Genomic DNA, 21,341 nt, shown 5'->3' with positions numbered 1-21,341 from the left:
TGTCTTTGTCAGAGCAGAAAGGTAACACCTAGGAAAGAGCATAATCACAAAGCAAAGCATGAAAGGTTATTCACATCCTTAATTGCAGCTTGGTAACCTGAGCCTAGACATGTTTTCTGTGTATTTGACAGTCCTCAAGAGGATTTCTCTTACGTGAACTTGTCTAGTTTCCATTTGAATCAATGTAAACTTTTAGTCTAACAGCAAGGCGTTCCATAACTATACTATGTCTTGCTCAGAGGATTACTTTTTAAATTTACTTCTAACCTGCCTGTTCTGTATTTCATTTTGTGAATTCTAGTGCTTGCACTGGGCGATACCGTACTGGAAATTATCCAACATGTATGTTTTTTGTGTGTTTCCAAGTCAAGGAACAGTCAAGACACAATTGCATTTTAATTAATGCATAATTACTGAAAGCATTCCTGATGGAAATAAAATGAATTGAGTAGGTCTATTTTTTAGAGAGAAAACATGTACCACACTTTTGCCAGGAAACCTATCATTACATTTATAACTGTCATAATTGTAATAAAGGATATATTATTTTCCTACCAACAGGGTGAAAAAGGGCTTCTGGGTCATCCAGGAAAGCGAGGCAAAAGGGGCCTTCCAGGATCACAAGGTGACCAAGGACCAGCAGGAGATGCTGGACTGAAAGGACAGGCTGTACGTAATCACAGCTGTTGATGCAAAACAAGTAGTCCAAGAGTTACCAACATGAAATAATAGTAAGGATGCCTGCTTCTATTACAGGGAGAAGTTGGAGAACAAGGTTTAATGGGGTTTCAAGGATTCCCAGGTCCAAAAGTATGTTCTTATTTTTTTCTGTTAGGTCTTAAGCCATTTACAGAGAACATTAGGAAAGCATAGAATTAATCAGCTTTAACAATCATTTGTTCAAAATCTATCTGAACTGTTGGAACATTGTAGTGCCAAGGATGAACCTTCTGGGTCAGTGACCTTGGTATTTTCACTGTTACTGCTGTTAGAAATTATCCTGCTTTCACTGATTACAAGATTGAAACAACTGGATAGCTAATGTCCACGTTTGATTAAACTGTTCCTTTGTATTTTCAGGGTCCTGCAGGGGACATTGGCTTAGTTGGAATTCGGGGCCCAAAAGGTCCAACAGGCCAAGTTGTAAGTGTTTCAGTCCACTAAAAAGATTGTCAGGATGGCTTGCAAGTGTCACAAGTTTTTAATTTGGGAAATCATCCTTTCTCTTATTTACAAGGCCAGAACCCTCTAACCAAAGCTTTTTTTCTGAGACTATGACTCCACTAGAAGCCCTTTGCTGCTCTGGTTGCAACATGGGTACAGATATACAAACTGAGCTGGGCTCTTAATCTTGAAGGAAAAAAGCAATCTCTGCTGACAAAGTGTGGCCCTCCTAGTATAATTTCATCTACACAAGTATCCTTACTGTTGTCCTATCTTTGTCTGTTGGGGTTGAACATTGTCGTTCTTCTTACTGGCAACAATGCTGATTGTATAACTCTGTCCCACAGCAAAAGAAAAAGGGGCCATTATTTCCCTGCAGTGGGACAGAGTGGTGCTCAGGCATTATTGATTAACAGTCTTTTTTAATAAATATTTTCTTTTTATCTATAAGGTTACTAACCTGCATTAACTCATTCTACATGATACCTTCTTCATGACATTCTACTTTGCAACTCACCAAAAATGTGGAAGCATCTAGCATTTTTTAATACTGGGGAAGATGCATTCAGTTTACAGCATCAAGTGAAAAAGGTGGAAAAGGTTGCAGCATGGAAGGCCTTACTACAAGATGTTTTTCTCTCACTGCTGCCATTGCCATCACAGAACTGAATTAATTCAGCTAATCAGATGCAGAGTAGCAGCTTTAGGGGCCTGTTCTAAGCTATTTTCTTTTTCTAAACATTCCTATACAACATAAACATTGGAAATGAGCAGTTTGCTCTAAGTGAAATGGAACAGGAAAGCAACATTTCAGCAGTGCTTGCTCACAGCCTTACAAGAGTAATTGTGGGTAGTAATAGAGCTCAAGATATAGCTGATAGTAGCTCAATAAATATGTGGTCTTTGGTAATTAGAGTACTTAAGTTTCCACTGTTTTTAGTGCATCAGCTTTCACATAAAAGAATGTTGGGGGGCTTTCCAAGCACAACTATTACTAATTATTAAAATAATTACCTTGCTGATTTTGTAGCAATGTGCTTCAATATTCAGAAAGAGAATATCACCATGATCTTTTGGATATTTGCCTGGGCTGTGTGCTGAGCAACTTTAAACCAGGACATGTCATAAAGATTTTCTTCATTTTGAAAACATGGTGGACTAATAAATTCTTTGCTTGTTTACAGGGATATATTGGCCCTGCTGGTCAAGAAGGCATAACAGGACCAACTGGCAGGCCTGTAAGTTTCTCTTCTCTTTTGCATAATTTGGTTATTTCACCTACCCTTATTTTTAATAATCTGGTTGCAACTAGTGATCTCCTCATTTCTCTATTTGCAAATAGCAACTAGCAGGATCATCTTCACGTTATCCAATGCTGGTAAGCTTTGTGACTCCAGCATCTGTAATACAAACAAGAAAAAAATGACAAAACTGCAATGGCCTTCTAAGTACAGTATACAGAGGCCATGCCTACAGGGAGCAGTGGGCAAGTCAAGGTGTAAAACAGCATATAGTAACTACCACCTGAATATTCTTTCTCAGCCTTAGCTCTGAGACATATCTAGAGAGTATCCACACTTGGTTTCAATGTAGTTTATTTTTCATGTGTTGATTTGGCTGAACTGTCCAGAGTGCCCCTCTAGATATGCTGAGAGTGGCCACAAGCCCTTGTTGGGATGTACCAGGTGCTGGTGAGGTCCCAGCACTCAAACATCTTCTTGGCCTTTCTGCCAACCTTCAATGCACCCCAGATTCCCTGCAGCAGAGAAGCTCTACCCTCAACCCCATTTTCATCTCTTGTTGCACTCTCTGTGTCAGAGACAAGGGCACCCTCTGGCTCATGTCTGCAGACTACTCAAGCCATGTAAGGTAGTTTTAGAAGCTCTTTGTACTACCCAGGTTCCTCTGAACAAGACTTGGAGTGAATGAAGAACGTCTAAAGATTGAAATAATAATAATAAAAATAACAGGAATATACAGTAAAAGTAATAAATACCAATATTTACAAGTGAAAAAAAAAAAGGAAAATGGAAATGTTCCTTCTATATTTAGACTATTCTTTCCACTTGTTGGAAAAAGACAGTACTTTAAGTCTTGCTGCGCTCTTTTCAATTCCATTCAGGAGACAAACTTTACAATTGTGTATACTTTAGGCATTTAATAGACTTCATATTGAATGTAATAGTTTGCCATTATCATTAAGAAAGCATTACAGTTGAAGATTATTTCAAGATGTATGAAATGCTACCATCAATATGCAAAATTCTTCCAGAAATTAATTGTAACATTGTTAGCGTCTTCAGAATCATGGTTTAAGTGCAAAACTAGCCAAAAATGCCATGGAGACAGAAAAACAGTGTTTAATCTGACTGTGAGAGGAGAATTAACGGGGTAGTAAAATCAGATATGTAACCAATGGATTTCTTCAGTGATGGAGAATACCAGTTTTTGCTCTCTACTCTTAAGATGGTGAGGCACGTATTACAGTGGGTCAAATTGTAGAGGATACAACTGATTGACTGGGAGAACACTGATGGTTAAAATTACTTTCCATATATAAGAATTACAGGATGTTTTCAAGAAATTTATTTTTCTAATAGTACAGGGAAATTAAAGTCCCGGAGTTGTAAAGATGAGACTGGACTTTTCATGTGAGCAGTGTAACTCTCAAGGATATTAATCTACTCATTTCAGTCCTAGGCAGCTAGAAAGCATACTGGATTAACAACTTCTATTTTTTCCAGGGACCGAGAGGTGAAAAGGGCACAAGGGGTGAAATGGTAAGATGAAACAACTTTTGTGCTTTAATTTTTTTTGGCTGTGTAAAAGCTATTCCTGTGTTACACTGAATGTACTCTTCCATGCTCTGAATGCCAGTCATGTTGTGCTCCTGGAGAGTGCTGGCCAAGAAAGCTGGTAGCATGAGTCAAAAATCTGACCTTTTCTTGTTCAAGTTGACTTATGTAGATACACCTAGTGGGTGTGTGCTGTCGGGGCAGTATGGCAGTTACATACTCCAAATCTGTCCCAGTTCAGATCTAATAGAAAAATCCTTTGTCACATTTGTTGTCAGTGCTCCGGTGCCTCACAGTACAGCATGCATACACATCCTTGTACATCTATATCACCTCATCTAGAGAGGGAGAAGTTCAGGAGAAGCCTAAAGCTGAGGACGGGTGTCCATGCAGTGTATGCCAACTGTAGTAGCAGTAGGCAGCACTGATAGGTTATGAAATTGCTGTCTCTCACTTTTCAGTAAGAATATTACATTAGTTTTTGTACATTAATAAATGTTGGATTTGATTAAAAAACTGTGATAGAGCTAATAAAGTCTCCAATTAATAATGCCTATATGAAAAGCCATTAAATTATCATATTTATAGCAAACATAAATACAATGGTAATTGATATCCATGAGGTCACTTTATGTGGCAGGTTTATTAGTTCCTTTTCCAGTAACTAGACAATGTGATCTTGTTCCTGTTGCTCTTACCTTGCCTTTCACCCCAACTCACTTAAAATCATTTTGTTTCTCTTGTCTTATTCTATTTTGCTTTTAGCAGCCACCTGTGTACAATTACAACTCAACTGCCTTATAAAAAAAAGGTTTTAAAATAAATCAGAAATATTCAAAATCGCTTAAAGAATTATGGCTTGGAGCTAAGCTTGCTCTACATGTCTTGGGGAACTCTCCTCTGACTCTAATGCTCTTGAGGCAATTGCTATCTCAGAATGAGGGAAGCTAGTTTCTTAATTCATTATGCTATTAACCATCTTAACTGTCTTTTTCTACTGTTTCTTCATAAGAATTGCTAAAACAGCAAAGACCTAAAAATGCTGACAATAATAAAAAACATCCAAAATGGTGAACAAGAAACACCCATTTCCATTATTGGTGCTGGTGTTTAAGAAGTTATTTCCTAAATAAGTTCTTGAATTCATCAAGATGGGTTAATCTCCTAAAACTGTCTTCAGAAGAATGTTTAATTTTGAATCACATACAATGTCATTAGTTTATATTATGCAGCCAAGAGAAAGATTTATTTCCAGCGATTTTCAGATACAAAGGAGAAAATTATTTTCAATATAACTGTGTATTTCAAGCTTGAATTTATGCCTCTAAAATTGATATTGCCATCCTTCCTAGAATCACAAAGATTTTAACTTTTTTGTAGCAGTCCAAGATTTAGTTACAGTTTTCAGTCTGTCAGGGATACAGTGTTCATTACTAGAAAGAAATGTCCTCTGAAAAACATGAAATGTAAAATCATGTCTCCTTATGAGGTCAGTGGTGAACCAAAGTTCAGGTCCTGTAGGCTATTTCTGGAGGAAAAAAAAATGATAGTCAGAAACCGAGTTTGTTGAAAAATTGTAATCAGAATTATTTTTCAAGTCAAAATATTCATATCACTGTGATTGAAACATTTAAAAAAAACCATGGAATACATTTTGGAATATTGTTTCAGAATTCTGACATTTCTGAAAGTGTGTTTTCATATTCTTCATTTTTGAGTTTTTATTTCACGGCATGTCACATAAGGAATTATAAGATAGAGTCATAGGATAATCCAAGTTGCAAAGCATATCAAGACATTTCTAGACCAACCTCCTGTTTAAAAGAGGCAGCTCTGAGATCAGACCACATTGCTCAGGGCTTTAGACAGCTGGGTCTTCAAAACCTCCAGGGATGGAGATTGGATAATCTTTTTGGGTAGTGTATTCCAGTGTGTGAATATCCTCAAGGTGAAAAAATTTACAATATGATATGATAAGGCATAATCTGCAATTTTCTGTTACCATCCTTTATCTTAGATTTACAGCCATTAACAGCAGCTACTACAATGTATCGTGTATCAGACTATTATATTGCAGGATGTTATTAGGCTTCACCCATTATGAGATATGATGACATAACATCAAAATGACAAAAGTGGTCAGGGAAAGCTTAGCATTAATCATTTTTGTTAAAAATACTTTCAGTTTCTTGGAAAATTTCAAAAGTCATGGAAAATATGGAAGTCCTTGGGATTGTTCATCTTTTCAAAGTTAAGCATGCATCATTGCGTTTAACAGCAGGGCCTTACAGTATTAGAAAAAGATTGTGGTTTTGAACTTCTGTGCTAGCAATTAAATTGGGTGATTAAAGAATTAAAGAGCACACTAAAACTAACTGTTCTATACTCTTTTTGTTATTATGAACTGGAATTACACTTTTCTCACTTAAATTCTAATGTGATCAAAGGGTAAATTAAGTAGATTTGTAAAGGTAATCCTGTACATTCCAGTAAAACATTTAGCAATTAACTTAATCCATTAAAAGTATAATTTAACCTTATTTTGCTGCTCTGCAACAGAAAGAAAGAACACTTATAACATCTCTACAGGATTTTCAACACACCCTGTGCAATCTAGTGATATTTAAAAGGCTTGTAAAGGTAATTGACATAGCCCTCTGAAGTTTTAATGCATTTAAGAAATGTAATAACCCCAAAAGTAGTTCACTATAGTTAACAAATAGCATTCAACATTTACCTTTTTCTTCACGTGGGTTTTATTGGCAAGGAGACAGTGAATTAAGACAAATCACATTCCTCTTCTGCAAAATACCTTAAATTAATTGGAACAGTGCAGGTTTTGATTTTTTTTTTAATATTCAGTTCTATCTCAGAAACCACTATAAATTTGACCTGTTCTTGTCCCAAGACTTTTTGAGTCTTAAAATTGTGACGCATGCCAAGAACATAGAATCTTAACTGAAGCATTCAGTCATCTGAAAAATCCACTGGAATGTCTAGATCTCAGCGCTCAGAACAAGGACATCTATTCATTAGAGAGTAGTGGTTACTTAGGGACAAACTGTTGAAGACTTTGTGCCTTGCCTTGACTTGGTATTTGCATAATCAAGTCCTAAACCAAGATAAACAAATATATCCTTACACTGTCAAATTCATTTCTCAGGTTTCTTCTTCACACTTTCATTTTATACTAAACATACTTCACCAAGCATGGTCAGACAGTCTGGTAATATATACGCATGGGACTGAAGGTACCTTGCAGCAGTCTAACGGTACCTGAGTTGCTGATCTGATTAATTAAATGTGGAGGTCAGCCTTCTCAGCTGGTATACAGCAATAGCTCTGTGAAACCCAGTTGATTTGCAACAGCTAGGTCAACACCCCAAAACAGCAAATGTCATCTCTACAAACTCATCTCTCATCCGTTTTGTAATAATGAAAAACAACAATAATATTTTATGCCTATTTAATAGTAATAGGATTTCAAATAAAATTTCAAGCTTAGAAATAATTAAATTCAGAAGAGTAATAGGAAGCTAGGTACTTGCCACAGAATCCACAAGGATTTCTATACTACTATGTGTTAAAATTGCTTATTCTTTGATTTCCATTTTCCAACATTAATCATTAATGTCTTTATATCAGTAAATATTTACGTGAAAAATGGCTTTAAAGTCCCTTCAATAGTAAGTGGATGAAACATAAATAAATAGGGTCAGGAAGTATCAGTTGAGAAGCTGACAATATTTACAGTCAGCTTATGCCATTAAGGTCATCTTAGTTAAGCATCAGAAGATCCTGTTCTCCAATGAACTTGTGTAAAACATGGGTCTTGGCCTCATAGCCTTGTTGGTATAGATTTGGTGCGTGGAATTACATGGTGGCTCCCACTTCTCACACCCTTCATAATCCAGCACTCGAGCCCCTCTGGCAAGGCCAGGACAGGGGATGTGCAGGCACGCTTAACTTGGGCAGCTGTGGAGGTCACTGTAACCCCTAACGGACACGTTCCCCAGTAGCTACCATTGCTCCACCTTACAAATATGCCTAGAGATAGTAAGAAATGCAGCTGGTATTCTTCTAAGAACTGATATATTTGGAGCCTCAGTGACTTAAGTAAGTCATTCCTATCTGCTTCAAGACCTTTTTTTTTTAAAAAAAATATACATGAATTAATGTTAGATTGAATATGGCCTTTCTTTAACCATTTCCAGCTGCCATTTCTGCTGGCAGCTTGAAGTACAGCCCAAGTTCAGTAGTTGCAGCATGCAGTGACACACAGATCTTGCTGTGAAATCTCACAGCAGGAATACTTCTTATTACTGTATTAAGTGATTTACAACTTAATACCTCTTTGACTAGATCACTTTTGCAACATTTGTCAGCATGACCATGTCAGATAAGATTATTTCTCTTTTGGCAGATACTTAGTACTAGTGTGACCATATTGGCTCTTGCTGCAACAGCTTGTTGTGCTTATCGGTACAAGTAGCACCAGCTAAAGAATGTTTTGCTTAAATTAACTCAGTTACATTAAAAGGTTCGCTAATAATGGTGCAGGTCTGGCCTATGTCTTTCATTCCTTCTTCCTCTCCTTTCCTCATATTAAGGCACTGCCACCTGTTCTTTTCCTTGTCGTTGTTCTTGCTATTGTTTATGTTACAGCAGCTCCTAGAGGCTTTGAGTATATAGAGATTGGAGAATCTAACAGAAACACAACTATCTCTGTATATTAATAAATATTCATAATCTTTCCATCTTAATGTGAATAGTTGCTCAAAGAAAGGATAATTCAGATGGGGTTGTTGCCTTTGGGAGGGCCTATGTCCAACCCTAAGGCAAGCCTAAAACTTAGATTTTAAGACTATGTGCATTGTAGGCACTATAAACTAGTGAAAAGCAGCTGTTCCTTCTCCTCCTCTCCTCCCCACTGAATTATCCTCCCCAACTAAAATGATGCCACTTATGATGAGGAAATAAGGGCATAACTTCTTGAATATGATGGAAACCTGCAATATCACTGTTAAACAATGAACGTAACATGTTCTTGCTGAAAACTGACACTGCTAATAAATGGAGCTAATAAATGCCTAGCAGACACTCATGGAGTATCGCGGATCACTTAGTTTTTACAACTACCCATAACATTATTTACAATGCTTTTACAATCATTCACCCCTTGTAGTGCTTGTATCGGCAACATGCATAAAATGCTGGCACAATGTACAACACGTTATACATTAATACTTTGTATGATTTATGTTCCCTTAATATCAAAAGTAATTGGATAAACAAGTTACCAGACAACGCAGCAATTTTAACATCTTCATTGTAGACATTTTGGTATTTTGTGATATGAAAAATACATAAATGTTAAAGCAGACATGTTAATTTATTAACTGTTGCATTTTATCTTCGTTTCTTCTAGGGGCCTCAGGGACCTCACGGCCAGCCAGGGCCACCTGTAAGTGAATAAAAAAACACATCTGTATTTTTCCATTGTGATTGCATTATATAAACATGTGAAGCACCTAATATCTGGTTTCTCCCATTTTCCAGGGACCACCTGGACCACCAGGACCACGAGTAAGTTCTGCAACCCTAACCTACAATACAATCCTTTTTTGAAAGTGAAAATAGCAGGATCCTCTTCAAATGCATTGCTCGTTCCATCACTGCACATGAAATGCAAATACCTTTTTCCACAACTTCCATCACTACAGTAATACATTTTTTGAACCTTTCATCTTACACTGTCAGTTCTGTTATGCCACGCTATTGAGTCCACAACAGGCAACATTCATGGACATGCTCATAGTTTTGACATAGGTTAATTCTGTCACACTCTAAAAGGTTTTCCTCCTGTTCTGTATTTGAATACTATGAAAGGTAGCAACAGAAAATTTTGTGCTATTTCTGTTGTTCTCCCTGTATACACATACACAGAGATCTAGTTTGTTGAGGGATTATGCCAGTTAGGACAGACTCAATATCTGAAGTGTCCTAAAGCTGTAATGATATATGTAATCTCAGAACAAACTGCAAGAACTAGATGCTTGGGTGATTTAATTATTTAAAAATAAACAAGCCTGCTGCCTGGGTTTGGTGTATATATCACACAAAGTGCAGAGAACAAAGATACGCAAAAAACAGATTTCCTCCTTCAGAGGCTAGTTTGTCAGTCTTTGTATTTGTTCATCATCATGAAGACTACTTGGATCTGTCAACTACTGATAGCTGATTGAGATATTGCACTTCTCTGTAAAGGAATAACACTTTTCCACACTTAAACTGGATTGGTTTTCTTAAGTATATAAATTAAATGGCTGGGAGGAATAGGTTGGGGCATTAGTCTGTAACAACTATTATAGTATCTTTTTTCCAGGTTCCAGTGGTATGATCATTAAATTCGGTGTGGGTGTACGAATAAAAATCAAATATGCTTTTTCTGTATGCATGCTTTCATTCTTTGGAAATGGAAGGGAGGATCCTATTTTAAAAGTAAGTGTTTACAATGAAATATTTTCTTAAATGACAAAATAATGAAGATATCAGGTACATTGCTACAGTGCTCAAAGAATTTATCCACCTGCATTTGAGAATATTCTTGTTCACCTTTTTTGTGTTCTGAAATAATATTTTTTTCAGAAACAAATGGACATCAATGCTGCAGTTCAAGCTTTGATTGAGTCAAATGCTGCACTGCAGATGGAGGTAATATATTTCAATGTATTTACACTGTCATTATATTTGTAGTGTAAATACATTGTATTCAATGTATTTACACTGCAGGGTATGCAATTATAATTCTAATTTTTGAGGACAGAGCAGGGCTTCTTTATAAAGACTTCATTTAAAATGAATCTTGGATAGCAAGTAATTACTGTAGAATATAATTAAACATGCTAGGATTTACAGGATACAATTGAAATGAAGTTAAGAAAACCAGCAACATGTCTATCTCTTTGTCATAATTGGCAGTAACGGAAATTTACTGACTGTCACACATTGCGGACTGTACCTGTTCTGCCGCAGATAATGATAGTGGCATTTAGGCCTTGATCCAAAAAATACTGACATATATGCCAGTGTGTGTTTCCACTGACTGCAAGAAAATTTTTTACATGGGTGAAGTCAAATAGATCAAGCCTAAGAGTAGATTTCACTGTTCAAAATCTGAAACTGTTAAGTATACTTTAAAACGCACTCTTTTTTCTTTTTTCCTGTATCCACATTTTTATGTCAACATTTCATAATGACATATTTGCATGATCTTAAGCTGCCTTAACTTCACTGCTCTGATAATTTTAATAAAATGTACTCATTTGTTTATTGTTATATGTTATTCTTACCCTGGTTTACACGGCTGATTGCATGCATTATAAATACTTTGCTTCTGTCTGGCTATTCAATAGCCATTTGACTTTTACTGAATATACTGCTGTTGGATACTTTGTGGTAACACATTTGCTAATGGCCCTTGGCAGAAATACCAGAATACTGAAGCAACTTTACTAGATCACAGTACAGAGATATTCAAAACGCTGCACTACCTTAGCAATTTACTGCACAGCATCAAGAACCCTCTTGGCTCACGAGATAACCCAGCACGCATCTGCAGGGATTTGCTTAACTGTGAACGGAAAGTGTCAGATGGTAAGTGTCCACTTTCATTAAATCTTGAACACAACTAGGCTATGAAACTAGTTGCTTCCAAAGGTTACTTTCTACATCAGAATTCCAATGTGTAGGGGTTTTTTTATTATATTCTGTTCCAATGTGCCTGTCACCGCTATCTTTATTTTATCTAACATAATTTTTTTAAAGATTTTTTTTATTTTGTGATAAAATTTCTGAATTTTAAAGATGAAAGTATGCAGCTGTCTAATATTATATAGATACTAGAGACAGATTATATATATAAGTAAATAAGTGTCCAGAAAACTCAAAACTGAATCCAGTTTTGTGATTAAAAGTTTCCAAAGTATTTATGGCTAATCTTGAAATTAATTTTGTGTGGATCAGTTTCTAGATTCCTAAGGAGAAAATTGTATACCTTACACTACATCTGTCAGGTACACTGACAGTTGTTGTATCCCAGAAGATCCTGAATCAATATTTCAAATAAAAACCCCAATTATTTAAATCTGTATTATTAATAATGTGACATAATTCAGTTTTTAGTGACTAATAAAATAATAAATAACTGTAAATATCCCTTTTATTAAGTACTAACATTAACAAGCTAAAGAGGAAGTGGGAAATTACGTTAGACGTTACAAGAAATCACTGTTCTATGGCATATATAAGGACAGATCAATGCTTTAAAACTCTAGTGGAGATGAGCCTAACCACTATTAGAACTGGGCTCTCCTAAATAAATCTCAGTCGTTTAGGGCCATGGAGGTCACTGACAAAGTGCTCCACTTCAGAAGATTACACACGCCCATATAAATTGTAGAGCACAGGCTCACCTATATTTAACCACTAATTAAGGGAAGATAAATCCTGATATAATTTGCATGTGTCCTATTTCTTTTATTGGACATGGATTCACAATGGCAAATACTCTTTATTACCACCACTAGGATATATAATTTAGAAGTGTCTGAAGGGAGATAGTGGAGAAAGAAAGGATCTTCAAGAGAATTTATACTGCTATTTTACATTCCTGAAAGGAAAAAAAAAAAAAAAGTTACAGTACAGAAAGAGCAGTCTGGAAATACCATTTGTTCTTACTATTTAGCTGTGGAATAAGAAAACACTTTTGAAACTATGACAGTACTCAGAAGTCAATGAATTGAATGGTTATGATATTTTGCTCAGTATCTGTTATTAGTAGAATTACAATAGTGAAAAGACTTTCATGTTCCTTTTCTTTAATTTCCTAGTGGTTATGGTGATAATATATCTAATACTTGCCAAAAAGTATGAATATTTTAGCAAATTGTTTAGCAGCAATTATATTTTGGTTTTATTTTCCATCTGGGATTATATACTACTAGGAAAATACTGGATTGATCCGAACATTGGATGTCCTTCTGATGCCATTGAAGTTTTCTGCAACTTCACTGCAGGCGGTCAAACATGTTTAACGCCGCTGTCTGTGACAAAGGTATGCATTACTTCCAGACAGACTGTATCTGTGCTGAAACTCTGAACGAACAAATGCTTATTTACTTAACTCATGAAAAAATGTTAGATTTCAGGGGGTTTTAAATGTACATCTTTGGAAGGGCATGTTATATATTCTGTTACAGAAGTTACAGATTTTCTGGAGACAATATATGCTAGTGTAACTCTCCCTTTGTTCATTTACTCACCTTCTGTGCTGAAGGAATGGTCTGCTTTATACTTTTCTATACAAGGCATCAAAATAAGCCTGACATGCTTCTAATCTACATTGTTAACTCATCACTCAGGGCAGCTAAGTGTGGAGATGCTAAGGTCACTGCAATGTGAAGGAAGAAAATTATGACTACTTTTCAACACTTAGCTACTTTTAAATGCCACTAGATCAGAGACTAGTTTCCTTTATATCATTAGTCCATGCTCCTCTTTACATGTAGTCTTTAAACCCTTGGAAACAGAAATTATATATTTGTGGAGTTTTGCACTGTAGTCATTGAAGAGCATCAGAAATACCATAAAGTTCCTGTATGCATTCACAGAATCACAGAATCATCTAGGTTGGAAAGGACCCTGGAGATCATCTAGTCCAACCGTTCGCCTAGCACAGTTCCCACCTACAGCATATCCTTAAGCTCTAAATCAACCCTACTCTTGAACACTCCCAGGGATGGGGACTCCACCACCTCCCTGGGCAGCCCATTCCAATGCCCAACAACCCCTTCTGGAAAGAAATGCTGCCTAATATCTAGTCTGAACTTTCCCTGGTGCAACTTGAGGCCATTCCCTCTTGTCCTGTTGCTTTCTACTAGGCTAAAGAGGCTCAAACCCAGCTCTCTGCAGCCTCCTTTCAGGTAGTTGTAGAGGGTGATAAGGTCTCCCCTCAGTCTCCTCTTCTCCAGACTAAACAATCCCAGTTCCCTCAGCCACTCCTCATAGGACATGTGTTCCAGACCCTTGACCAGCTTTGTTGCCCTTCTCTGGACACGCTCGAGTCATTCAATGTCCTTTTTGTAGTGAGGGGCCCAAAACTGAACACAGGAATCGAGGTGCAGCCTCACCAGTGCCGAGTACAGGGGTCAGATCCCTTCCCTGTCCCTGCTGGCCACGCTATCGCTGACACAAGCCAGGATGCCATTGGCCTTCTTGGCCACCTGGGCACACTGCTGGCTCCTGTTCAGCCGGCTGTCAATCAACACCCCCAGGTCCCTCTCTGACTGGCAGCTCTCCAGCCACTTCTCCCCAAGCCTGTAGCACTGCTGGGGGTTGTTGTGGCCCAAGTGCAGCCCCCGGCATTTGGCCTTGTTGAAGCTCACCCAGTTGGGCTCAGCCCATGGCTCCAGCCTGTCCAGGTCTCTCTGCAGAGCCTCCCTACCCTCGAGCAGATCAACACTCCCACCCAACTTGGTGTCATCTGCAAACTGACTGAGGGTGCACTCGATCCCCTCGTCTAGATCATCGATAAAGATGTTGAACAGGAGTGGCCCCACACCAAGCCCTATGAGACACCACTCATGACTGGCCACCAGCTGGATTTAACTCTGTTCACCACAACTCTCTGGGCCCGGCCATCCAGACAGTTTTTAACCCAGTGAAGTGTGCGATTGTCCAAGCCTCGAGCAGTCAGTTTTGCCAGGAGAATGCTGTGGGAAACGGTGTCAAAAGCCTTGCTAATGTCAAGGTAAATTACATCCACAGCCTTCCCTCATCCAATAAGCAGGTCGCCCTGTCACAGAAGGAGATCACGTTTGTCAAGCAGGACCTGCCTTTCATAAACCCATGCTGACTGGGCCTGAGCATCTGGTTGTCCTGCATGTGTTGTATGATGGTACTCAGGATGAGCTGCTCCATCAGCTTCCCGGACACCGAAGTCAAGCTGACAGGCCTGTAATTTCCCAGATCATCCTTCCAACCCTTCTTATAGATGGGCATCACACTGGCCAATTTCCAATCATTCAGGACCTCCCTGGTCAGCCAGGACTGCTCATAAATGATAGAAAGTGGCCTGGCAAGCACCCCAGCCAGCTCCTTCAACACTCTTGCGTGTATCCCATCTGGTCCCATAGACTTGTGTATGTCTATGTGATGCAGCAGGAGTGCAGGGGGGTCATTCTCCCAGTCTCTGTATTCTGGCTGTGGAGGCTGGATTTCATCAATACAACTAACCTTGCTATTAAAGACTGAGGCAAAGAAGGCATTAAGCACCTCAGCCTTCTCGTCATCACTTGTTAACATGTTTTCTCCTGCATCTAGCAGGGGATGGTGACTCTCCCTGGACTTTCTTTTGCTACTGACATACTTATAGAAACTTTGCTTGTTCCTTGTTATCCTTGATTGCAGAGGCCAAATTAATTTCCAGTTGGGCTTTAGCCCTTCTGTTTTCCACCCTGCATAGCCTCACAGCCTCTCTGTAATCACTGTGTGTGCCTAGCCCCTTCTTCCATAGGCTGTAAACTCTCCTTTTCTCCCCGAGTTGCAGCCAAAGCTCCCTGTTCAGCCAGGGTGGTCTTCTCTGGCGTTGGCTTCTCTTAGAGCACCTGGGGACAGCCTGCTCCTGAGCCATTAACACTTCCTTCTTAAAGAGCACCCAGCCCTCCTGGGCCCCTATACCCTTCAGGACAGTCTCCCAGGGGATCCTTTCAAGCAGGTGCCTAAAGACAAAGTCAGCCCTTCTGAAGTGCAGGATGTCAGTCCTGCTTAGCTCTCTCCTGACCTCTCTAAGAATAGAGAACTCTATTATTTCATGATTGCTGTGCCCTAGTCGACCTCCAACCTCCACATCGTCCACCAGCCCTTCTTTGTTCACAAAGAGGAGATCCAGCAGGGCACCTTCTTTGGTCGGTTTACTCACCAGCTGCGTCAGGAAGTTGTCTCCCACACATTCTAGGAATCTCTGCGACCAGTCTCATTCTGTCGTGTTGTATTTCCAGCAGATGTCTGGGAAGTTAAAGTCTCCCACAAGAACAAGGGCAAGCGATCGTGAGATTTCACCTAAGTGCCTATAAAATATCTCGTCCATCTCTCTGTCCTGGTTGGGTGGCCTATAGTAGACTCCTACTACAACATCTGCCCTGTTGGCCTTCCCCCTGATTCTAACGCAAAGACACTCTACCCTGTCTTCACTACACTTGTACTCAAAGCAATCATAACAGTCCTTAACATAGAGAGCCACCCCACCACCTCTCCTTCCCTGTCTGTCCCTCCTAAAGAGCTTGTACCCATCAATTGGCACACTCCAGTCCTGGGAGACATCCCACCACGTTTCTGTGATAGTCACTACATCATAATTTTCCTGTTTCATCATGGCTACAAGCTCCTCCTGTTTGTTACCCATGCTATGTGCACTGGTATACATGCACTTCAGATGGGCCGATGTTTTGCCCCTTTCCCCCTTCAAATCTAGTTTAAAGCTCTGTCAATGAGCCCAGCTAACTCCTGCCCCAAAATCCCCTTCCCTCTCCAGGACAGGTGCATTCCATCCAATGTCAAAAGATCAGGTGCCCTGTATACCAACCCATGATTAAAGAATCCAAAGCCCTGATGGCAACACCAGTCTTGGAGCCACCAGTTCATCTGCTGAATTCTCCTGTAATCTTCCTCATCCATCCCCCCAACCAAAGGGATGGAGGAGAAAACAATTTGTGCCCCCGACCCCTTAAGCAGTTTTCCCAAGGACCAGAAGTCTCTCTTCATTGCTTTAGGCCTTCTGGTGATGTCATCACTACCTACCTGACAAACCAGGAGAGGGTAGTAGTCCTTTGGTCTCACTAGGGTAGGGAGTGTTGCTGTGAGGTCCTTGACACGGGCCCCAGGGAGGCAGCAGACTTCCCTATGAAGCGGGTCTGGTCTGCATATGGGGCCTTCCACACCCCTTAGAGTGGAGTCACCCACTACAATGTCTCTTTTCAGAGCTGGTTTTAATACCTGGTCTGAAGTGGCCTGGCCTTGGTGAACCTTGGTCTTTTTCGTTTGTCTCATTTTCTTCCTCCTTCTCTTCTTTGTTCAAAGGTTCCAGGGCCCCAAATCTATTGTGAAGGGGCACCATGGAGGGTGAGGGAGGTGGGGAGAGGATTTTCCTGCCTCCCCAAGCAGGGAACCTGTTTCCAGCCTCCCTCGTCTCTTAGGGGCCCTCCTTCTGCCTGAGAGAAAGAGGATGAGGGATTACCTGCCTCGTTTGGAGCTTCCATTATCTCCTGTTGCTTCAGGGGTTCGAGGGTGTTACTCCACCAGTCAATTTCCCGTTCACACTCCCTAATACTTCTTAATCTCTCAACCTCTTCTTTGAGTTCCGCCACCAGGCTGAGCAGATCACCCAGCTGATCACAGCGCACACAGGTGCTGTCCCTGCTGCCCTCCGGCAGCTCTGACAGGCTCAGGCACTCCCTGCAGCCCGAGACCTGAACCTCTGCATGTTTGCCTGGCAGCTCCGTCTGGGTCACCACCTTCTTTCTGGCAGTGGTTTTGATGCGAATGGAGACCATGTTTCGGTCTACTTGTGGAGGACCATAAAGGTGCTAGCTTGGATAAATTCAGGGACTTCCTACATTTGGAAGATCCCTGAATATGACCTGGTCTTGGAGAAATTGTTGATGAGTAATCAGTTACTATATTTTCTGTCTGAAATCAAAGTATGCTTACAAATTTTGGGATTTTTAATGGGATGTAGGTATTGCCAGAACGTGTGGTCTAATAAGACTAAACAGCAGAATTATGTGGTGCAGTTAAAACACTACTGCTGATAATATCTTTGGTTGAATCAGAAAATCATTTGTTTCAGTTTCCTTATTGAAAAATAATATTTTTTGCCCAACTATATTTCAACAATGTTGTAAGTATTAGCAAATGTTTATATTTAAGCTTTGAAAATGTCCCCTGAAAGCTTCTGTTTATAGTAATCATTATAATAGAACCTAACAGCTTTCCTGAAAAACACAAATCATGATCTTTGGCATTGGCCCCAATGTATAAACATGTATACATGCTCCTATAACACCACACATGTGTGCATGTCACTTTGTGTTGCTGTGGCCATTCAGCATAGTCCAGCTGTAAGTCTAACAACGCATTTCTCTTGGATCTTAGCTGGAGTTCGGCGTTGGAAAAGTGCAGATGAACTTCCTTCATTTACTGAGCTCAGAAGCAACCCATAGCATCACAGTTCATTGTCTGAACACACCAATGTGGAGATTAAATAAAGCAGGTGGCCAGAAAACATCTGTTAGCTTCAAAGGATGGAATGGTCAAATATTTAAAGCAGATACGCTACTTGAACCAAATGTGCTTATGGATGAATGCATGGTAAATACTTTTTAGTACTAGCATTATTAAAACCATAAAGGAGTTACTGTTTAAACCTTATTAACTTTCTGCAAATAGATAGCAACATTTAGATTGATGTCCCTTGAATCTTAATTCTTACATCATTCTGCCAGCGTGCCAGCCTTTTGATAGTGAATTCAACATCTATCCAAACATAAAAGCAAATGCAGTAATGCAGGGTATCTATACTTGCTGTTCGTGTTGAGTGTCATATATTTCAAGACTCTATTAAGACACTGCAGAGAGATCAGAACAGAAATAAGGAAGTCCTCCAGGAAACTTTAGGAAAAGTTACTCTGAAAATAAAAATTCAGACTTCAGTAAGAGTCCTGTTGAGGTTATCCAACACAAAATCTCAAGTTCGTACAGTCTGGAAATTATTTTTTGACAACTAAATATCTTTAAATTTATTGACTATGAGTTAATTGTTTGCATATTTAATAAAATAATGATGAATGGAAATGGACTCCATGGCTAGATAAAATATTAAATTGTATTTGTATTTATGAAAAATTGGAAGAGCTTATTAATTTTCTTATGCTTACTAAATTACTACACTCACAAAGATGTGAGTCATTTGGTAAGTGTCTTGGTAGAACACTATGAAATATAGCAACCAAGCACTGTACCCTTTCAGTATTTTATAGCTCTGCTTTCATTTACAATAATGAAAGATATGATACTAGTCCCATATCGAGACCAGGGTGCCAAGTGAGATTTTTATTCTTAAAACAGAAAGGTTTTACTGAGGCACTTTGAAGCTGTTATGCTTCCAACGTTTATTAGCACACACTAATGGGATGCTCTAGCCTGTGTCATGCAGATAAGGTACAGCCATTGAAGTCCCTTCTCCCCACCTCGCAGTCTGTTTAGGACTGTTTTAATCCTGAGAAAAATTAAGGTATGCAGTGATGACTGTTGAGAACCGCCAGTTTTCTGTGAGATTCTACAAGGTCTGTCACTCTTTCTGTGGGAAACTATGTATTGTACAGATCTGTTGTTGAATCTCACACATTTTCCTCTGCAGGGATTTCACTTTTCGGTGGTGTCACGGTATTTGATAGTTTTTAAGAATGGAGTGATTGCAAACATGAAGACACTCCCAGCCTCAGACAATGTTATCATGTTATTTTATAATTTTTATGAGGTATCAATTTTTTACTGAAATTTTTAAATTTAGAATAAATAATACAAAGTTCATGGCAAAAATGCAGCTCTCATTCACCATGATTACTCTTCAAGGGCCTATAAAGTCATTCAAGTGCCTGTAAAGTTCATAACCTGAGACCTATTGTTCAGCAGGTGAATTTAGCAAGAGATCTTGGAGTCTGTGTGAGCCCGAGACTGCTTGCAAATTGACAGATGCTCTGCTCTGAGCCATGTTCCACTGTGTCTGCATCTGCTCCAGCAGGACTCCAGGCTGGGATTTTTTACAGTTACAGTTTTGCCAGGAGTGCCCATGGTATTGCATGAGAGAAATGGCATTTGTTAAATTATACCATTTCTTTAGGAAGTGCTGGGAGACAAAATGCTTCTGTACACTTCTCTTACTCTATAAGCACAATTTCCATTTGTGTTTTGAAGCTCATCTTTGATATGAATTTAATACTCTGCTTCTGTGTGTTGCAGATTGAAGATGGCAGCTGGCGGAAGACACAGTTCTTTTTTCACACTCAGGACACTTATCAGCTTCCAGTTGTTCAAGTTAACACACTTCCTCATCTCAAACCGGGACAGCAACACTTCATAGAAAGTGGTTCAGTGTGCTTCCTTTAAGGTTTCTGTCCTGGGTTTTTTTGCATCAACATGGAATTGCTGCATAGATTGAATGCAAAACTAATGATCTGTTACAGGCAAAATTACTAGAAAACTGAAGAATCATTTTAAACAGTGTTGGTTAAAGAACCTCAGGAAGAAAAAGACTTCCTCCTAAGGACAAATGGCATTGAAAAAGATAGAAAGGAAGAAAGAAAGGAAGAAAGAAAGGACGAAAGGAAGGAAGAAAGGAAGGAAGGAAGAAAGGAAGAAAGGAAGAAAGGAAGAAAGAAAGGAAGAAAGGAAGAAAGGAAGAAAGAAAAAGAAAGAAAGAAAGAAAAAGAAAGAAAGAAAGAAAGAAAGAAAGAAAGAAAGAAAGAAAGAAAGAAAGAAAGAAAGAAAGAAAGAAAGAAAGAAAGAAAGAAAGAAAGAACATAAAGTATTTAAAAAAAAAAAATTGTTGGTACTTTCTTGCATAATTTCGTGGAACTGAGTATTTGAACATGGAATTTTTCAGGTCCTCTAGTGTTCTTAGCAATCTCTTTAAGAGCACTGCAAAAACACCATCCCAAGGAAAGCTGGAGACATACAATACTAAGGAGCAATACTGGCTAATGCTCCTAAATGTGCAATAGCTTATATATGAAAAATGAATTATGCCACAGTACAATACGTTGTCTTTTCTTAAATACTGTTTTATTGTAGTCCTTTGTGGACACATACATCTTAACAGATGACACACTACCTCTTTTGTGTTTCCTGTCCATGTTGCCTTGGTGCTCTTCATAACAGAAGGTGCTTGTGGCCTTAGCAGAGATTATTTGAGTCCCATTTTATCTTTCAGACTGTATGTGCTGGTTACATCAGGATATGTTTCTGTTGTAAAGGTACTTATTTTAAATCATTGGTCACATACTTCACTACAATGAAAACATTATTTATGTGGATTTCTTGTTTAAAATATTTTTGTGTACTGTTTTGGAAATGGTATGAGACAGCACATTGTATATGATGCATATAGTCAGAACAGTTAGCTTTACAGCCATTGTAAAAATTGTTGTAGAAGAGATACCTACAGTAGTTTTGAGTTTTAGATTCTGTATTTCAGTTAACATGTCAAAGGCATCTTAAGATGATATATTGTGTATATATTTTGTAACTTGTGAAAAAAATCTACTA

At 38.8% G+C, this 21,341-nt stretch overlaps 1 protein-coding gene across 1 annotated transcript in view; it reads left to right on the top strand.

Moving 5' to 3' along the window:
* The window catches only part of COL24A1 (collagen type XXIV alpha 1 chain), a 152,096-nt gene extending 131,740 nt beyond the window's left edge, over positions 1–20,356 (top strand). The window contains exons 49-60 of the mRNA XM_026853918.1: positions 562–669; positions 757–810; positions 1,081–1,143; positions 2,349–2,402; positions 3,909–3,944; positions 9,388–9,423; positions 9,519–9,545; positions 10,608–10,673; positions 11,447–11,615; positions 12,965–13,074; positions 18,171–18,386; positions 20,037–20,356. Coding sequence (XP_026709719.1) covers positions 562–669; positions 757–810; positions 1,081–1,143; positions 2,349–2,402; positions 3,909–3,944; positions 9,388–9,423; positions 9,519–9,545; positions 10,608–10,673; positions 11,447–11,615; positions 12,965–13,074; positions 18,171–18,386; positions 20,037–20,183 — 1,086 coding nt within the window. The 3' untranslated portion in view covers positions 20,184–20,356. The remainder of the gene's footprint in view (positions 1–561; positions 670–756; positions 811–1,080; positions 1,144–2,348; positions 2,403–3,908; positions 3,945–9,387; positions 9,424–9,518; positions 9,546–10,607; positions 10,674–11,446; positions 11,616–12,964; positions 13,075–18,170; positions 18,387–20,036) is intronic.
* The last annotated feature ends 985 nt before the right edge of the window (positions 20,357–21,341 follow it).

The sequence above is a fragment of the Athene cunicularia genome, assembly GCF_003259725.1.
Source record: "Athene cunicularia isolate RWA chromosome 8 unlocalized genomic scaffold, athCun1 chr8_part1, whole genome shotgun sequence".
Taxonomy (NCBI): Eukaryota; Metazoa; Chordata; class Aves; order Strigiformes; family Strigidae; genus Athene; species Athene cunicularia.
This window is presented reverse-complemented; position numbering and strand designations above follow the sequence as displayed.